General features: G+C 35.4%; 1 protein-coding gene across 8 annotated transcripts in view; it reads left to right on the top strand.

Annotated features, from left to right (window-relative positions):
- PHC3 (polyhomeotic homolog 3) overlaps positions 1 to 20,582 on the top strand; it is an 86,896-nt gene that overhangs the window by 8,340 nt on the left and 57,974 nt on the right. For 5 of the 8 annotated variants that reach the window (XM_038583859.1, XM_038583860.1, XM_038583858.1 and 2 more), the window contains exons 3-6: positions 365 to 520; positions 1,805 to 1,882; positions 14,809 to 14,967; positions 16,964 to 17,062. In XM_038583859.1, the coding sequence (XP_038439787.1) occupies positions 365 to 520; positions 1,805 to 1,882; positions 14,809 to 14,967; positions 16,964 to 17,062 (492 nt within the window). The remainder of the gene's footprint in view (positions 1 to 364; positions 521 to 1,804; positions 1,883 to 14,808; positions 14,968 to 16,963; positions 17,063 to 20,582) is intronic. The other 3 variants (XM_038583861.1, XM_038583863.1, XM_038583864.1) reach the window with 3 other exon arrangements.

Here is a 20,582-nt window from a genome sequence, read left to right as displayed (position 1 = left end):
TCCATCCTAGGACCCCAAGATCATGACCTGAGCTGAAGGCAGACTCTCAACCCACTGAGACACCCAGGAACCCCTTAATTTGTAAATTTTGACTACTAATGAGATTGAAGATCTTTTCAAGTCTTATTTGGCTCTTTATTTCTTTTGTGAATTGCCTCTTCTGGGTGTTTTTAATTTGTATAGATTAGTGAATCTTAGTGATATGTAACTGGAGAGAACTATAAACGACATTGAATATTAAAGTAGTGAAATTTTATTTATTTTTTAGTGAAATTTTAAATTGACAGTTTTTTTATACTTTATTTTATGGTTAAGGTTAATGTTAAGATCATAGTTTGACCTTGATTCAATCGACTCATCACAGGTAATTCAACAGGCCTTGCATCGCCCCCCGAGCTCAGCTGCTCAGTACCTTCAGCAAATGTATGCAGCTCAGCAGCAACACTTGATGCTGCACACAGCAGCTCTTCAGCAGCAGCACTTAAGCAGCTCCCAGCTTCAGAGCCTTGCTGCTGTTCAGGTGAGACTTAAATAAATTAAGAATTTATGAGGCTAAAGTTGACATAAAATTGACACTTGCAGATAATTACTGAAAATAAATATGTTGGGTGTATTATTTCAGAATTCTCAAATGTCCTGTGATTATTTTTTCTTAAAGAAATTAATAGATGGCCAAATAGAAGCTAATTAAAACAAATGTGGATATATTTTATATGGTACTCTGTTACTAGCTTTTATCTCACTACTTTTTATCTGCATTGCAGAAATACTAGTGTCATGGTTTTAATGTGTAAAATTGTTTTTTTTTTTTTAAGATTTTATTTATTTATTCATGAGAGACACACAGAGAGAGAGGGGCAGAGGGAGAAGCAGACTCCATGAAGGGAGCCTGATGTGGGACTTGATCCCTGGACTCCAGGATCACACCCTGGGCTGAAGGCAGACACTAAACCGCTGAGCCACCCAGGGATCCCATACTGTATAAAATTCTAGGTACAACAGTGAATACTTGGGGTTGCATGAATTGTATTTACATTTCAATGAAAAAAGTTTTTTTTTTAATGTAAGTAATTTGCATTCATTAAAAAGAAGTGAAGGTATTCCTTTTCCTGACTCACTAGTATTTTTCATTCTTCAGAGTTGGCCACTTTAGCAGATGGCCACTGTTTAATATTGTATGCTTTCTAATATCCATGCATACTGTTCCTACTGATAACAGGATAATTTTATGATTATTTATTTAAAAAAGATTTTCATTATTATTATACTGTTTATTTAAATAAAACCATATATGAGATTTAATCTTAAATCTTATTAGAGGAGGATCTCAATTGATTATATCTGAAAAAGAGTTATTTCTGTTAGAAACACATCCCCAGCTGTTGCTTCTTCTTCGTAGTGTAATTTTAAATAACCTTGGGTTCATGATACAAGTTAGGAAACTGAAACCCAGTGGCACTTGATGTAGCTCCAATTTCTTTTTCATAATGTTGGAGTAGTGGTTCCACTTCATAGAAGACAGAGCTGCAGAGTAAAACTGACAATGAATGCAGCTATTAAAATAAGGTTAGCCTTTGGGTCCTCTGTTTTTGTCAGTCATCTTTTTCTTTTCTTCTTAATTTGTTTGGCCAAAGCTTAATCTATATTGACTGTGAAATGAATTGGTTCATAACCTAGATGTTTTTTTTTTTTTCTCTGTAACCTAGATGTTTTGATTTTTTATTGTGGTTTTGTGGTATCCTGGTACCAGAAAGTTTTTAACTTCAGATTTTTATAGACCTATTATAAGATCTTATTATTTTAGGCAAGTTTGTCCAGTGGAAGACCATCTACATCTCCCACAGGAAGTGTCACACAACAGTCAAGTATGTCCCAGACATCTGTAAGTGCCCTAAATTTTTTCCTGGATCTAAAAATTTTAATAACTATTTTCCAAAAGTAAACTGTTACTATTTGTAAGGTTGCTATTGTGTATTTGTTGATTGCTACATAACTAACAAGTGCCTAGAAATAGGAATGGTAAGTTTTAAGAATTCAGAACTATGTTAAGCTTCTGAAAATCTGAGTCTTAAAAAAAATGTTTTTGTATTATTTCTTATACATGTTTCCCACTGATTTTGTTTAGATCTTCTGTGGTTCAAATTGATTGAAGTTTTTGTGTGTATTGAAAGCCTGAAATATATAATGCAAGGGGTATTAGGCCATTTACAGTGATACATAAAGAAAATCAATCCTTGGTAGACATCTAAATGTTTCTAGTTTTTTCTGGGCACCTCACATTTTAGAAATTAATACTTTTCAGGTTATGCTTGCTTATCTTGATCAAATTTATAAGTATTCATTCAAGATAATGTAATTTATTTTGAGAAAGGAGTAAATCTGATTTGCTATATTACACATATGTACTGGGAAATTTTGCAAAATTTCCCAGTTAAAAGAAATTTATAGGCATGGTAATACTTGCTTAACTTTTAATTTTGATATAATTTCAAATTGCAAGAATAATAAACATTTCTGTATATTCTTTACTCAGATTCACCAGTTGTTAGCATTTGGCTCATTGCTTTATAATTCTTCCTTTCTCTCTACATATACACATATAGACATTTCTTTTTCTGAACCATTTGCAGGTAAGTTGAGACATGTTCCTTTACTTCTAAATACTTTGGTATGTATTTTCTAGGAATAAAGTCCTTCTTTTAGAGCAACATGAAAATGATCAGATTCAGGAAATTTTACATTGATTCAGTATAATCTGTATTCACATTTCATTAGTTCCAGATTTCTGTACCTCATCACTATAGATGTTACAGACTGGATAATTCTTTATTGTGGGGGGAGGCTATCATGTGCATTATAGGATGCTTCTTAGCACCCTAGCATCTATCCACTATATACTACTGGGCTGTGGCCCTCCTCCTTGCCAGTGTGACAACCAAAAATGTCTCTAGATCCTAGCAAATGTTTCCTGGAGGGCAAAACTGCCCCTGGTTGAGAGCCATTAAGTTAACCTAATAATATCCTTACTGGCTATTTTTTCCTGATTCAGTAGGATAATACTTTGATACTTTGTAAAATTGACTTCATTGGAGTTTAGTTTGTAGATTGCTAAGGAAATGAAGATAAACTTTTGCTATATTTCTTTAGTTAGGGATGTCGTCCTTACTGTCTGAGTACATATATTGGAGCATATGGTAATTTTTCTGGCTATTGATCTGACATTTTTTAAAGAGAGAGCTAAAGAAAGGTGAGGGAGGGGCAGAAGGAGAGGGGAAGAGAGACTCTTAAGCAGGCTCCATGCCCAGTGCAGAGCCTGTTGTGGGGCTCTATCTCACAACCCTGAGATCATGATCTGAGCCAAAATCAAGAGTTGGATGCTTAACCAACTGAGCCATGACATTTTTAACTAAAAAATTCTATTCTTTCTTAGCATGGAAGTATCCTGGAACAAGAATAAAATTAGTTGAAAAAAAGAAATTATTTATGACTTTAAAATGTTAGACTGAAGAAGATGAAAAATTTAAGTCTCTCTCTCCCTCTTCTTCTGCCTGTCCCCCATATTTCTCTCTCATTGAATTATAATTAATACTGTAATTATGGTTATTGATGTTATGTATGTCTTTAATACGTTAGTAGCTAAGGAAAGCACTGATAAACATTTGTGGTCTGGTTAAATAACCTATAGACAATTTTTTTATTCTATGAAATATTGGAATAATACTAGGATGTATATGTATAAAGAGATGTTTTTGAATTTTTTCAAATTATTAAAAGGTATCCTTTTAAACTCTTTTTCTCTCATTATGATTTTATGTATGTGACTTTCACAGAAGTTACAATTCCAGTGATTGTGCTTACTTTTTTATAACAGTGTTAGTGCTGCTTGCCATAAACCAGGCAGCCTTGTATGTTCAGGTATGCCAGAACCCATGACTGGTTGGCGGGGGGGAAAGAAGTAAGCAGGGAGAACAGATGTCCAGGAGGAAAAAAAATAAAAATGAGTAATGCGTTGCATTTGTTTCATTTTCTATTCCCAGCTGAATAATAGCTCAAGTGAGTTGACTAATTGTCCAAATTATGGTACTCAAGGTAGCTTTACTAAATACAGGTCATTCTCCAAAAGAGAGGCAGAACATGGTAGTAGGAATCTCTAGATAATTATATTAATGACCCATGTCAGGTTGGCAGGCTGGTGGTTTTCAGAGTTTTGGTTATTTCAAGATAGGGTTCCCGAGTAACAGTGAAAGCCCATAGAGAAGGGCCTAGCCTCCAGTAGATAAAAGGGCTAGAAGGTAGATTGTTAAGTCATCAGTCAGACTTGGATTTAGAGTAGGAGTGGGATAAGGGGACATGGAATATTATTGAACAGTGGAGTCAGAAGTCCCATCATTACAACCTGGGGAAACTGGAGAAGGCTATTGTTAATTGAATATTTGGTGAAGAGTAAGTGTCAGCATCCTCCTCTTTACTCTCATTAAAACAGATCAATTCTAGAAAGCAATCAGTAGTGAGAATGGTGATTTTATGATTGTTTGGCTCTAAAACTAATTGGGACTGAGTGTTTATGTTGATGTCTTTATATTTTAACAGGACTTAGATTTAGTTATGTTTGATTTATCAAGATGAAATCTAAGCCAATTAGAGAAAAAAGCATCATCAAAGTTAAAAAACACAGAATGGTTGAAAATGTATTGTACCTTGTTAGGTCAGCCAGCTTATATTTGTGAAATAACAAGGGCTCTTTTCTAATGGTGAGATATACAATGAGAATTCACAAAAGACTTGCTTTGGTAATTCTTAAAAGAAAGACTATTTCTGGCTTTTAAAGATATGAAAATGTACTTACCATATTAGTAATGAAGAAATGTATGTAAAATAATAGTGACATCTCTCAAATTAGAAAACTAGGAAAAGCATTAAGCCATTACCCGTTGTTGGTAAGGATGTGAGAAAGTAGATAAACTCATGCACTTATTAGTGGGAATGTATTTGGTACAACTTTTCTGGAGGATTATTTGACAATGTGTATGAAAATATTTAAACTCTGCATTCGCTTTAACTTACCACTGTTATTTTTGGTGATGTCATTTAGTAAAAATGACAGATAATTATGATAGATAATCATGCAAAAATGACATAATTATGTAAATATGCAGTTTATAATAGTGAAAATGGTAAACAATAAAAATAAGTGGCATTAATCAAATATTAAATTATAGTTAATCCATACAGTGAAATACTACAGCTAATAAATGCTGTATGTGTGTATACAGAGAAACTTAGATTTTCATTAGGTATTAGGTCAAAAAAGTAAAAATGTATAGTGTGATCTCATTAGGTTATTAAATTTAGGTTATTCTATTTTTTCAGTTCTAAGGTTTCCATTTGGTTCTTATTTATATCTTCTATTTGCTGAGAGATTTTGCTTTTTCCAGGTGGACTCATGTTGCTTGTTCAAAACATTTTTATGATGACTGCTTTAAAATCTGTCAGAATCATAACATCTTTTTCATTTTGGTGTTGGCATGTACTTATTGATTGTCTTTTTTTTATTCAGCTCATGTCTTTCTGGTTCTTGGTATGAATAACTTTTGATTGAAACCTCAACATTTTGAGTATTATGAGACTGGATCATATTTAAATTGTTTTTTGACTGGCTTCTTAAAGGGAATGTGTACCAACTCCTTAATATCATCTGAGGGTAGAAGTCTGGGTTATCCATTTAGTCTCCATTGACACCTGAGAGGGTGCTTTCGGTGCACCCTCAACCATAGTTGCTAAACGGAGGAGAGAGTTCTGGTTCCTCACTAGACCTCTATATAGATGCCTCCCTGGCTGGAGGTGGTGGGGGAGGGAATAAGAGTGCCATGTTATGGCTCCCCACATGATCTCCACTGATTCTACAGGGATGGGGTGAGTTTGTGGTGGTAGTCTATTCCTGTATGGCTAGGATGAAAGTCCTGGCTCTCTACCTCGCCTTCTCTGATGCTTATCCATTGGAGGGATTAGGGGAACTGGGGGTGTCTCATTACAGCCTGGTGTAGGTAGAAACCTTTGCTCGTGTAGGTGGGGCCACAATGTTCTCTGTGTTTGGCTGGAGTAGAGCAGTTGTCTAAAAGTTTTCTATGTTGCTAGGTAGTCCCTTTCTTGCTCCTTTGGCTAGAAAGAGTAGGCTTCTTTTGGGGCTCTTTTTGTTTGTTTGCACCCATTTGTGTTTCTGGGTTACAGACTTTTTCCGCTGTAAGTTTGGCTTAGCTAAGACAAAAGGAAAACGCAGAGGGCTCACAACCACATGATTCTATGGGTTCTGAGGTCACTAGCCAGTCTCCTTTTCTCTACCTTTCAGGAACTTCCTATGCTTATTTTATATGTAACATCCAGGGATTTTAGTTGTATTTAGGGTAAGGAATAGGGAAAAGTACAAGTGTTCCATCTTTCTGGATACAGAATTCCTGTCATTTAACTTACTTTTTAAGAAATTATATCTATATATCTGCCTGATTATTCAGGAAGAAAATCTGTAATATACAACAAATTGTTAAATGGTGGTTATCTTTGAGGAAGTAAGTTAAAGAGCTTTATTTTGTTAATTTTTATATTGCCTAAATAAAACACAAATATACTCTTGTTGTCTAAGGGACAGGCATTACCAATGTGTAGAGTAAAAAGGACATCTCTTTTTCAGTAATCTCTTTGCCATGAAAAAAGTTTTGTGTGAAGCTTTCCTATTTTATTATTCTGTGTTTCTATACATAAATGTAAGTAGATAGGCCTGTGGCTAATTTTATTTGTTTTAATGCAAGTGAAGTGCCATCATTCTCTAGATACTTTTGCTTCATTCGGCATTTTCAGCTGGAAAGGATTATGTAGCTGAAATTGCAATCATAAGTCTCTAAATGACTCAAGAGCTGTTTGTATCTCATTCCCTTTCTCTTTCTTTGTTATTTTTTGGTTGCAGAATCTACATTAATCCCAGATGTTTTGACTTTAATTCACTGTACTATTTAGTCTAAAAGAGAAAAAATCTTGTTTATGATAGCTTTCTAGTTATGGTACTAGACAAAATGAGCTTTTGAAGCCTGGTTAGTTTCATGATTTTTTTTTTATTCATACATTCACTCATTCATACAACAAATATTTATTGAACATTTAATATGTGCCAAAAGCCTTTAGGTGCTGGGAACACAGCAACACAACAGACAGACTCTCTGTTATAGTGGAGGTAGGGATAGACAGATGGTAAACTGTTATATAATATGTCAGATGGTGAATGCTATACAGAAGAATAAAGCAAGAAAAGAGAATGGGATGAGGGAATTTGCTATTTTAACTAGGATGGTCAGGGAAGACATTGCTAATAAAGGGTAAGGGAGGCAAACATGCTCAAGGAACAGAAAGGAGGGCATTGTGGCTGCAATAGAATGAGAGAATGAGAGTATGTTTAGAGATGACATTAGAGAGGTAATTGTAATCTAATCATGAGATTATAAACTCTTATTTGAGTTGGGAAGCTATTAGAGAGCTATTTCAGTAGGGAAGCCACATGATCTCAGGTTTTAACTTAGATTGTAGAGGGCAAAGATAGAAGCAGAGAGACCAGTTAAATAGTTCTTGTAGTAATACAAGAGAGATTGGTGACTTGCTCCATGATGGTGACAGTAGCTGTGGTGAAAAGTGGTTGGCCAGATTCTAGATACCTTTTTTCACCAGTATTTTATTATAGAAATTTGCATATGTTTTAAAAGTAGAGCTAATAGGATATGCTGATGGATTGAATAAAAGATGTGAGGAAAAGTGAAGAGTCCAGCATAATTGTAGTATTTGGCCTGAACATCTAGAAGGACCTGACAAAACAAGGTGTTAGAGAAGAAAATCAGGAGTTCGGTTTTAGACTTTGAGTTTGTGGTGGATGTTGAATAAACATTGAATACATGAGTTCATGTGGAGGTCTGGTGATTAGTGATGTCTTGTGCATCTCATTGAAAATTCAAGTCACAAAAAAAGAGTACATGATGATTTTACTACCAATTCTGGGTTATAAAAGATTGGTAGCTTGGAAGAGGTGAGGGCCATGGGTTCTAATCTTCATTATCTGACTGGTGGCATAACTTAGGGCAAGTCAGTTAGCCTCCTTAGTCATTTATACCTCAGTTTTCTTCTGTGTAAAATTAAATTGTCTAATTATGTGTTTTTATTACTGTTTTCATCCAGATAACCCTGGGTCAATCTCAAACAGAAGGTTCAGTAAAAGGGTGTTACATACTGAATTGCATCTCCCCAAAGTTTGTGTGTTGAAGCCCTAACCCCCATGTGACTGTATTAGAAATTTTGCTATTGCAAGTAAGCCTGCATTGGATATGCTGTTGTAATTCTTTGTATACATATCTAGTTATTTGTTTTTTAAAAATTTCTTAGTAGTACACTTACTGGGCCAGTGAGATGGTTTTTAGATCAAGAACTCTAAAAATGTTTACTTTTCTCTAAAAATGTCTAAGATCAATCACATATCAAATGAACCCATTTAAAGTTTTTTTTTCTGAGAGAAGAGTACTTGCTTATAACCAGTCATTCTCAGTGATCTATTGCTAATGTCCTCATCCTCTTACCTAGTTTAGGAGGTACTTTAATCAAGCATTTAAAAAAATGTAATTTCAAATGATTAAATTTAGAACTTTATTCCAAAAGTTGGTATTACCTTAAAATAAAACTGGCCTGAGTATCTGTATGGTCATGAGCAGCTTTACTGCATTCTTGTAAAATATTCCGATCGTACAGAAAAATTGAGAAAGTGTTAAGTCCTTGTCAGCCATCTTTCAGTTCTCTTCAGTACGCTGACTCCTCAGTTTGCTGGATATCCCTCCATATCTTTACCTATGCATTATGGACATATATAGCATAGAGAAATGTGTGTTAACAGTCATTTTTTTATATATATACTGGAAACAGTATTCTGCATTTTGGTTTTTTGCACCTGACAGACTTGAGATCTATGTTAGCACACACAGCTCAGTCTCGCTCACTTAAGCTGTTGCATAATGTTGCACAGCATGGATGCACTTTATTTTATGTAACCAGCCCCATTGCTGAACATTTTAAGTTACTTCCAATATTTTAATTGTTTCAGCTTTGCAACTTTTTTAAGACATCCAAGTCTGAAAGCCAGTGGGAGATTATGAGGTTTCTTATTTGTTTCGCTGTTGTGTTTATAGTCTGTATAGCAAATAGTAGAAATAATGGTTTTCTATAATTAATAAGCTTTACATTTTATTTCATATTGTTCTTGAAAGTGTGTAGTCTCTTAAAGGAAATCCTTCATGGGTAGATATTATTATTTGAAATTTTAATATAACATTTTACACTTTTAGATACTTGAATTACGTATAAATCCCCACTGAATGATGAGGCAAGAAAATGCATACAGTGCTTTAAAGTGGTAAAAACAAAACAATGTACTAAACATAAAAAAAAAAAAAAAAAAAAAAAAAGAAGGAAATAGCGGGATGCCTGGGTGGCTCAGCAGTTGAGTGTATGCCTTTGGCTCAGGGCGTGATCCCAGGATCCCGGATAGAGTTCTGCATCCAGCTTCCTGCAGGGAGCCTGCTTTTCCCTCTGCCTATGTCTCTGCTTCTCTTTCTGTGTGTCTCTCACACAGAATAAATAAATAAAATCTTTATTTTATAAAATCTTTATTTTATTTTTAAAAAATATTTTATTTATTTATTCATGAGAGACATAGAGAGAGAGGCATGCAGAGACACAGGTAGAGGGAGAAGCAGGCTCCATGCAGGGAGCCCGACATGGGACTTGATCCTGGGTCTCCAGGATCCCACCCTGGGCCGAACGCAGCGCTAAACCGCTAAGCCACTGGGGCTGCCTAAATAAAATCTTAAAAAAAAAAAAAAAAAGGAAACACATTCCCTCTTGGATTCTTTTTTTTTTTTATTTATTTATTCATGAAAGGCTCAGAGAAAGAGGTAGAGACATAGCAGAGGGAGAAGTGGCTCCACGCGGGGAGCCTCTGTGATTCCTAATACTTACACAGAAGAGACAAAAATAGGAAGGAAGGAAAGGAAGGAAGAAAAGAAAGAAAAAAAGAAAAAGAATGAATACACGTTATCCCAAATTTTACCCCTAGCAGGCATTATTCACCTTTGCATTTTGGTGGCTGTTCTTCCAGAGTGGTGTGTGTGTATGCCTATATATCTATATCAAATTTAATCATATCAGTTGTATAAGTATGCATTATTGTGTGTATATACAATGTATTTGTTTTTCTGTGTTTTTCACATGATACCTACATTTGCATGAACACATTTTTCTGTAATTATGTAAGTGGGATTATACAGTATATGTTATTCTGTAGTTTTTTTTCATTCAGAAATGGGTCATAAAGATATTTCCATGTCATTGAATAATACAGGTATACATTATCCTTTTAATATCTCTATGCTGTGCTTCTGTAGGTATTCCTGATTGATCAGTCAGATGGCAGCAGTGGTTCTCAAATGGGCTTTGGCTTAGGGAGTACTCTGGGCCAGAAACCCTTTGTAACCTCGATTTGGAGGGACACCAAGATGTGGTTGTGAGTTGAATGGCTTTTTTTGGTAGATGTGGTTTTCTCTGGTGACTCTTGAAATTAGTGCTTCCAGTTGGGGAGAAAGCTCCTAGTAATAAGAGTTCCTTTATGGAGTATGGGGCTTGAGGTATGAGGTGGCAAGATTGGCTATGAAGTGAAAAGGAATTAGCAATGTTGGGATGGAATTGATAGAGAATATAATGCAAACAGTTAAGGGCACTGGTTCAGGCAGTACAGTAAAGCAGAAAATAGAATAGAGGAGAGCCTTATCAGTTGTGGAAAGGAAGGGAAGTTTTTTTTTTAGGTAGGCCAGTTGTGGAGATGGACTTCTTGCAGAGATATAAATGCCATCATTCATGGGTTAAGCATTTGTGAGTAGACACTGCCTGAAATGTTACTTCCTATATGGAACTTAAAAATAAACATGGTAATGGTTTTTTGATCTCACAACCTAGACAAAATGGGATGCAGGTGGTTAGGAAGTTACTATTTCTGTTTCTTCCTTTTTTTCTTTTTTAAGAAAAAAGCATTCTGTTTGTACCTTGTGTGCTGCTTCCTTAAAGAGCACTCTCAAAAGAAAAAAAAAAAAAAAAGCCTCTCAGGCATTTTATCTACCAGCTAGTCATTTTTTTAAAAGACTTTTATTGTATTTCTGTTTAAAGACTGTGTGGTCTATCCTTACTAGAGTTCCTTCCTTTTTCCCCTCCCTCCTCCCTTCTCTCTGTCCCTTCCTTTCTTCCTTCCACTGACTAAAAGAAAGTGCTGTGGCACTATTAATTATTGGAGAGTGACCCAAATTCATAAGCTATCAGGATGTAGGAAACCATTCTGAATGCCAAAATACATGAGTCCGAAAACCTGGGTCCAGTTTTATTCTGCTAAGTGATTTAATCTTTGCAGCTAGGCTTTATCTAAAATGTTCGTTTGTAGAGGTGTAAGGCAAATAGTAAGTTTTTGTGGAGGCTTACTAATAATTTATTATATAGCATATCAAAAATAGAGTTGAACTAATGTCACATTGTTTTTACTCTGTTAGGGACTATGCCAAATTTTTTTTTCCTCATAAACACTTTGTGATGAGCTTATATATCACATTAAAACTATGAAGTAGGTCTTAAAATAACACGGCATTCATTAACCTAGTAAACTTATTGAATGAAAGTACTTTTGCAGATACTGGATATTTGAAGATGAGTAGTCCATGATCCCTACTGTTACAGAAATTATTGTTTAGAAGAGTGAGATACGGGACACCAGGGTGGCTCAGTGGTTGGGCGGCTGCAGCTCAGTTCATGATCCTGGGATCTGAGATCAAGTCCTGCATCGGGCTCCTGCGAAGAGCCTGCTTCTCCCTCTGCCTATGTCTCTGCCCCCCTCTCTCTCTCTCTGTCTCTCTCATGAATAAATAAGTCAAAAAAAAAAAGAAGAGGAAGAAGAAGAAAGGTGAGCTAGGGGTATATGAATGATAACAAGCAAAAAAGGAAGGGAAATAGTTCTACTGTGAGACGTAGGGATACCTGAAAAAGCTTATTATGTAGATGATTTTTGAGAGAGGGTTGTTCACTACATAGGTGCAGATGGGATAGAGTGTGGGGGTAGAGGGATGCTCAGACCAGTCCAGAGCATTTGTTACTAGGGCCACAGATGTCTGGGACATTTTGATATTTTGAATAGCTTCATATTACTAATGTGAAGGGTATGTATGAAGGAGTGGGAGGAGATGATGCTAGAGAGGTAGTCAGGGGAGGTCGAACGTTATCCAGATTTTTAAATGGTTAATTAATTAAATCAGGGGAAGATTATCTAACATGTAGGAGGAAACAGGATTTCAGGCCGGGAGATCACTTTGCAGCTGTTAAAGTAATCTAGCTGGAAGTGCCATGGGCCCAGACTCTCAAACTAAGTGTTTAGAAAACACTTAGAAGAAAATAAAGGTGTATAAGTAAGTGTGATTGATTTTGTATGTGTGGTAAAGGAGAAGGAAGAATCAGGATGACTTCCAGATAATTTGTTTTGTAGGATTTTAGGAGATGCCAGTGACCATTCGAGGAGAAGCTGGTTTAAGAAGGAATAATTATGAGTTTGGTGTTTGAACATGTTGAATTTGAGTTGAGATAATTCAGAAAGATGTGTACTGTAGGTGTTTGGATCTGGAGCTCAGGATGAGTTTATAATTAAGGATTCAGAGTCATCAGGTTTGAGTTTTTTGAAACTATGAGTGTGGATGTGATAATCTAGGTGTTCAAGAAGAAAAGTGTTGAAGGTGGGCTAGAAAGAAGAGCTGGTAAAGAAGATTGAAAGGGAATGATCTGAAAAGATCCATTGAATTTGTCAGATGGAAGGCATTGATAATTATTGCTAATGGGTTCAGTGGTGTGCTAGGAGTAAAAACCATATTGCAAAATAATTCTACATATTCATTGCCTTTATGCACTGAATTATAGATTTAAGTACAATGTATTTTATTAAAATTAAAAATACTTAAAAGATACAGAGAAGTTTAAAGAATTAACCAACTTTTGTGGACCTACTATACAGTTTTTAAAAACTTTTAAATTTTTAAATAATTATGGACTCATTAGGAGGTTTGCAAAATCACCACAGAGAGGTCCTCCAAGCACTTGTTCAGTTTAATAAATATCTTGTTTAGTTTAACAAATGTCCTGGACTGGTTTAAATGCTAGTGTTTTGGGATGGGTTATGAAATTGCAGGTAGTTTAAATTTGGATTTTCTATTCCTCACATGGCACAAGCCTGGCATTTTTTTAAAAAATTTTTTTAAAGATTTTATTTATTTATTCATGAGAGACACAGAGAGAGAAAGAGGCAGAGACACAGGCAGAGGGAGAAGCAGGCTCTATGCAGGGAGCCTGATGGGGGACTTGATCCGGGAACTCCAGGATCACACCCTGGGCCAAAGGCAGACGCTCAACCGCTGAGCCACCCAGGTGTCCCAAGCCTGGCATTTTGATTCTCATAGACTTTCTCCTTCCATCAGGGGCAGGGCAGATGACAAGCTTTCTTGCTGGTTCTTAGGAGATATGAGTGGAACTTTTTCTGTTCCCTCCTTACATACTGAGCACCACTTTTGAAGATTTTGGCTCAAAGCAGGGGTTTTACCTCCAGCTCTTGCCTGAAATAGGCTCAAAATCAGGTCTTCTGTCTCTAGAGCATTGTCCCCTGAGACTATTGTGGTGCTTGGTGTCAGCTAAAATTTCTTCCTTTCTGGAACCTGAAAGACACTCAAACACTGAGCCACCCAGGCGCCCAAATCAAAAGTCTAATTAACTATTTTATAACGTCTTATTTCTTAATTTTATTCTTTACTCTGTCCACAAAAAGTATTTGATGTCAGGTTATATTACTCTTGTTAAAATATTTATTTTTAAAATGGGTAACATAAAAATAAAAAAACCCTACAAAACCTAAATCGAGAAATGAAACACAAAAAAAGAAGAAATGAGGACAACATATGCATGTGGTGTGAAATTGGAAAGATAAAAAAAGGGTATATGTGTCTCCCTTTGCCCTCTTCCCTACCTGCCTCAGCCAGTTTGCCTTCACAGATAACAACACCACTTATCAGGTTCTTATGTGTCCTAGAGATAGACTGTGCACTATTTTCTTTTTTTGTAACAGTAGTTTTAACTTTAAAATAGTGCTTATAAATTAACTTTGTAACCAGTATTTAGGATTTTTCCATCTGTTTGACAAGTAGCAATTGTATTTTCTTCTTTGAGAGCTTTTGAGGGAGAACATTATACTAATTATATGTTACATATATGTTTATATATATGTGAATGAATTGTCTGTGTTCTAATTTTTGTTCACTTGGAGAAACCCCCATAATGTGACAGAATCTGACAAAATAGTATAAACTGTTGATTCGGATGTTTTAACATAGTATGTGGAATATTAAAATAATGGAACATTAACCCTAATTTTTGGGAGGTAGTGGAAATGATATTTTAAGATACTGGAGTCTTATCAAATGAAACATCTTGAGGATATCCTTAAACATCATCCTAAGTACTAATCAGTACGTACAATTGTTTGCATATGTGCAAATAATTGCCCAAAGAAGTGAGGGAGGCTCTGTCAAAGATGAAGCCCTCTCTTTAGATTCCTTAGCCATAGTTTGTACCATTGATTGCCTAACTGCAGCTTGGTGAAAATCACTGGCATGGAAGCAAGAAATGGAAGCCTATGACCTAATATGTTTTCTTCCTTAGATCAACCTCTCCACTTCTCCTACACCTGCACAGTTAATAAGCCGTTCCCAGGCTTCCAGTTCTACCAGCGGCAGTATTACCCAACAGACTATGTTACTAGGGAGTACCTCCCCTACCCTAACGGCAAGCCAAGCTCAAATGTATCTCCGAGCTCAAATGGTAAGATATGAGCTACCAAATTTTTTCAGTGTTTAAGGGCTTGAGAGAGATGGAAATGTTTCTTGATTTGATGCAATAAGAGGCATTTTTAATATTTAAGAAATGTTTAACAAATTTTTTTGTATGTGTATGCTTAGCTCTTATACATTTATGTCATGAAAAATTCTACTTTTAATTGGTAGGCCTTCTTGGTGTATCAAATAGCAACATTGGGAAACTAACAGATTCTGTAACATGGAGTGACTATTTTTTATCAAATTTTATTGATTTCAAACCTTCACATCTTAACATCTCTGAAACTGAGATGCATTTATAATTGATGGCATCGTACAGTTATAATTGATACTTGCAGTGATATATAGATATCTTTGACATCTTAAATTTGATGAAGTAGTTAGCAATGTTAAAAATTTGGTGGTTAACTGTAAGTTAGAATTTATACTGTGGGATCTTCTTAAATCTGGATTGGAGTTCTTAGTAATTTACCAGATGATTTTTAGCTTTGGTTATTCCCATCTCAAAATCTGCAAGGTATTTGTGTTCTTATGTTCACTTTGATCTCTTGTTAACATAGGAACGTTAATTCTTAAGGCTGTTATATATTAGAGTATCTACTGATTTCCTAATTTAACTTTAAGCTTCTTTAAGGAATTGGTTGGCATTTACTTTGATGTCTTTACATGTAGCTAGATGTCTTTACATGTAGCTAAGAGCTTTGGCCTAGTATATATTTACTTATATTCTTTTTTGTCCAATGAATATGTATCTGGATCCCTTGTTCTCCACTAAAATTACAAAGAAAGTTTTCCATCGTATTTCTAACAGGAAACAGTGACATGACCCACCTTTTATTTACAGATTATTCAGTAGACATTGCCATATTTCTAGTTTTTTTCCCCAGGAGATCTTATTTAATTAATAATATGCTTTAAAATTAGGCTGAATCATTTGAAATGACCACTTTTGCCTTCTTTATAAAACTCGCAGTCTCATATGTTCAAGCTAAATAGAACAAACATCTTCTCTTTAGATTTAGTGCTTTCAGCTGTTTGTTCTGGCAATTACCTTCTTGTGAAAGTTATACTTTGTTTAATTCAGTTAAATTTAGTACTATAAAGAACTGAAACTTAAAAGATTCATTAATCAGTAATTTTAATTTAAATAGGAACGGTTTGAGGAACTGAATAACTCATAATGCAATTTTGAAATAAGAGTATTTACACATTGTCATAATTTACTTAATTGGATTGGATAATCTCTGAGTGGATTGTGTTGTCTTTTTAAACTAATGGCATTCTGTTTCAATACTGAAAAACAACATTTGAAAAGATGGTGATAAATCGAGTATATCATTTTTTATTTATTTGATGCGAAGCTTTTTTGCAGACTGTTTTGTTGTTGCATTTTGACATGTGGCATTTACATTTGGAATGAATATTTCTTTATGAATAGTTTTAAAATCAAGAGCAACCTAGGTTTGTACTATAGATCCCATGTAGTTGAGTGAAATAGTGTGTAGTATGTGGCATAGTTATATTTTGTGGTAAAGATGAAAAGACTTTTGTGTTTCTTTTCAGGTTTGTCACTGAAATTTGTATTCAAGAGTAGTGAATATGGTTGTCTATCAAAAATAACTTCCAGTTTTGGAATCCTACCATAGTAGTTTCGAGCTGGGAAAAGCTTAAGTATAACAATAGCTTATTTGGGGCAAAATTTGGTATGAGAATTTCATATTACTTAAATACATTTTCTTTTTTGAGCACTGATTTATTTTGCTACTCATCAGAATCATGAGCTGTTTCAAAATGTTTATACTTTTTTTTGAGTTCTCTATTAGAAACTTTTCTTTGTCACGTAAAACCTTTTTGCTTAGGAGACAGTCCTAAATTGCATTGTCTTTCTGTCACAAATTTCAGTCTCTCTTGCCTGCTATACATTGTGTGTGGGACACGTTCTTTTGTCTTAGGGTATTTTTTTGGTTTTTCTGTCTGTACAGCTGATTTTCACACCCGCTACCACTGTGGCTGCTGTACAGTCTGACATTCCTGTTGTCTCGTCGTCATCGTCATCTTCCTGTCAGTCTGCAGCTACTCAGGTGAGCTTGTCTGCTTCATAATGTGGTACTTGAGGTCTGGATCTTCAGTTTAAAGATAAACATACATTGTGTTTAAGTTACTGATGCTTTCAGTGCTCTTTGCCATACGTTTCAGATTGGAATTTAATAAAATACATGAAAACTTTGAGAAGGTTTTTTGGTTATGTAGAAATTATATCACCAATAAGCAAGACATTTAAATTATTTGACATTAGTGAAAGCAATGAGTTTTTACTATAACATTGTGTTTAGTTTTATTATAAAGCAGGCTTATTGTTCTTATTATGTGAGTTGTATTCTTTTGTGTAGATAGATTCCTTTACAAGCAGTTGTGTAATCACTAAGTCAAGATAGATTTTAAGTTTAAAAATGAATTGGGAAAATTTTTAACTTGAAAAATTGAATAGAATATTATTTTGATTGGTATTATGAAAGGAACCTTAATTTTTTCCTCACACCATTCACAAAAATGAGCCACAAGTAGAATATAGACTTAAAGGTAAAAGCCTAAACTATAAAATCTCTAGAAGAAAACTTAAGAAATTAAAAAAAGAAGAAAACTTAAGGATTATTTTTATAGCTCTAGGGTAGGCAAAGCTTTCTTGGGACACAAAAAGCAGTAACCATAAAAGAAAATAATAACAAATCAGAATTTATCAAAATTAAAATCTTCTTCAAAAAACACTGTTACAAAAGTGAAGCATCAAGCCACAGACTGAAGGAAAATATTCAGAACACATATATCTGACAAAAGACTTGTATCCAGAATATACAAAGTAATAGTAAGATCATGAGCAGTTCAGCTAAAAATGGGCTAAGGATTTAACATTTCACAAAGGTAGATGAACAAAGGGCCAATAAGTGTATGAAAAAAAATGTTCAGCATCATTAATCTTTATAGAAATTAAAATCAAAACCACAATGAATATCATGGCACACTCACTAGAATGGCTGAAATGAAGGAGACTCATAATACCACCTGTTGGTGAGAACTTAGAGCAACCATAATTTCGTGATATTGCTGATGAGAGTGTGAAATGGTGCAATGACTTTGGAAAAACAGTTTGTCAGTTCCTTACAAAGTTAAACATATACTTAACATGTGACCTAGCCATTCTGCTTATAGTTATTTACTCTGAGAGGTTTGGAAACCTATATCCATATAAAGACATGTAAATGAATGTTTGTTGCAGTTCTTTTCATAATGGCCCCAAACTGGGAACAACCAATGTCCTTTAATTGGTGAATGGATAAACAAACTGTGGAATATTACTCAAAAATAAAAAAAAAGGACACACTCCTGATGCATCTCAGAAACGTAATAACAAAAGAATGCAGATACCAGAGAGTACCTACCCTGTGATTTTTTTTTTTTACTTTTTAAAGATTTATTTATATACTTGAGAGAGAGCATGAGTGAGAGGGGCAGTGGGAGAGAGAATCCCAAGCTGACTTCACGTTGAGCGTGGAGCCCGAAGCTGGCCTAGATCTCACAACCCTGAGATTATGACCTTTGTGGAAACTGAGTTGGGTGCTCAGCTAACTGCACCACCGAGGCTCCCCTGCTGTAATTCTTTTTATATGAAATTCCAGAACAGGCACAGCTAGTTTTTCTCCCTATAGGGAGAAAAATTGGATTGGTGGTACCTGGGACAGAAGATGGGAGAGACTGACTGGGGACGGGCATGGGTGAACTTATATAGTGATGGAAATGTTTCATAATTTCATTAAGGTGGTGGTAACATCCTGTTTACATATATCAAAACTCATTGAACTGGTCCATTCATCTTATTATATGTAAGTTATACCTCAGTAAAGTTGATTAAAGTGAATTTAATTGAATAAATTTTATTTTTTAAAATTTTATTTTTTTAAGATTTTATTTTCTTAAGTAATCTCTACACCCAGTGTGGGGCTCAAACTCACAATCCTGAGATCAAGAGTCACACATTCTACTGAGTTAGCCAGGCACCCTGAATAAATTTTAAATTAAAACAATTGAGTAGAAGGAGTGCCTGGGTGGTGCAATCAGTTAAGTATCTGCAGGTTGGTTTTGGCTGGGTGGTGATCTCAGGGGTCCTGAGATCGAGCCCTGTGTTGGGCTCTGAGCTCAGTGAGGAGTCTGCTTGAGATTCTCCTGTCTCCCACTGCTCTTCCACCACTCTCTTGCTTTTATGTGTGTGTGCGCGCACATGCATGTGCTCTCTAATAAATGAATACATCTTTTTTTTTTTTTTAAGATTTTAATTATTTATTCATGAGAGACACAGAAAGAGAAAGAGAGAGAGAGGCAGAGACCCAGGCAGAGGGAGAAGCAGGCTCCATGCAAGGAGCCCGATGTGGGACTTGATCCCGGATCCTGGGATCATGCCCTGAGCCAAAGGCAGATGCTCAGTCGCTGAGCCACCCAGGTGTCCCAACATCTTTGAAAAATAATTGAAAAATAGAACAGTATCTGATACTTAGCACTTACTACATGTTAGTTTTTGATATTATTACCTATGACGAGCCTCCATTTTTCTTTTTTTAAAGTAAGCTCTTCCCCCAGTGTGGGGCTTGAACTCATGATCCTGAGATTGAGAGTGTGCATGCTCTACCAACTGAGCCAGCCAGGCACCCCAAGCTTCAGTTTCTTTTTTCTTTTTTAACATTTTTTTAAAGATTTATTTATTTATTTATTCATTCATTCAGAGGAGAGAGAGAGGCAGAGACACAGGCAGAGAGAAGTAGGCTCCATGCAGGGAGCCTGACGTGGGACTTGATCCCGGGTTTCCAGGATCACACCCTGGGCTGCAGGTGGCGCTAAACTACTGCGCCACTGGGTCTGCCCCCTTTTTTTCCTTTTAACATTTTAAAGTCTTTATTAAAGTATAATATACATCCAGAACATATTTAAGTGTTCAGTAATCTTACCAGAATATGGGTATATCCCAAGCACCCAGATCAGGAAGGAGAACCTTACTGTGACCCAGAGAAGCCTCCCTGATGCTGTTTTGGTCCTGCCATTACTGTCCCTCAAGGATAACACTATCCTGGTGTGTGTTCGTTTTGCCTGTTTTTAAACTGCATTTAAATGAAATTTTATTGGGTATAATATTGTGTCTGGCTTCTCAAACCTCAGTTTCTTCACCATGAGCTAGAATAGCTCATAGTTGTGATAAGGAATAAATGAGACAATATTCAAAGTAATTAGTGTATTGCCTGGCACATATCCCATGCTGCTAATCACCACGTTTGTTATATATTGTCTAAAGAGGAGTCATGAATTCAGTTTTTAGCTTTCGAGTAGCTAATAGTGATGAGAGAAAGACAGCCATTAAATGATTCACAGTTTCCAAAGTAAAGTAAACCAATTGTTGGAAAAACAACTAATGTGCTCTCCAGTGTGCTCTAGTCTGTCTTGTGGGTTCTCATGGAGAAAACATCTTAGAATGTCTTTATAGTATCTTTAACGTGAGCACAGTCAAAGTAATTAATGAAAGTGGTTCTTTGGGGTCCAGTTTTATATGATACAGGTATG

This window comes from Canis lupus, chromosome 34 (genome assembly GCF_011100685.1).
Source record: "Canis lupus familiaris isolate Mischka breed German Shepherd chromosome 34, alternate assembly UU_Cfam_GSD_1.0, whole genome shotgun sequence".
Classification (NCBI taxonomy): domain Eukaryota; kingdom Metazoa; phylum Chordata; class Mammalia; order Carnivora; family Canidae; genus Canis; species Canis lupus.
The sequence above is the reverse complement of the archived record's forward strand: the minus strand, read 5'-3'. Positions and strand labels throughout refer to the sequence as shown.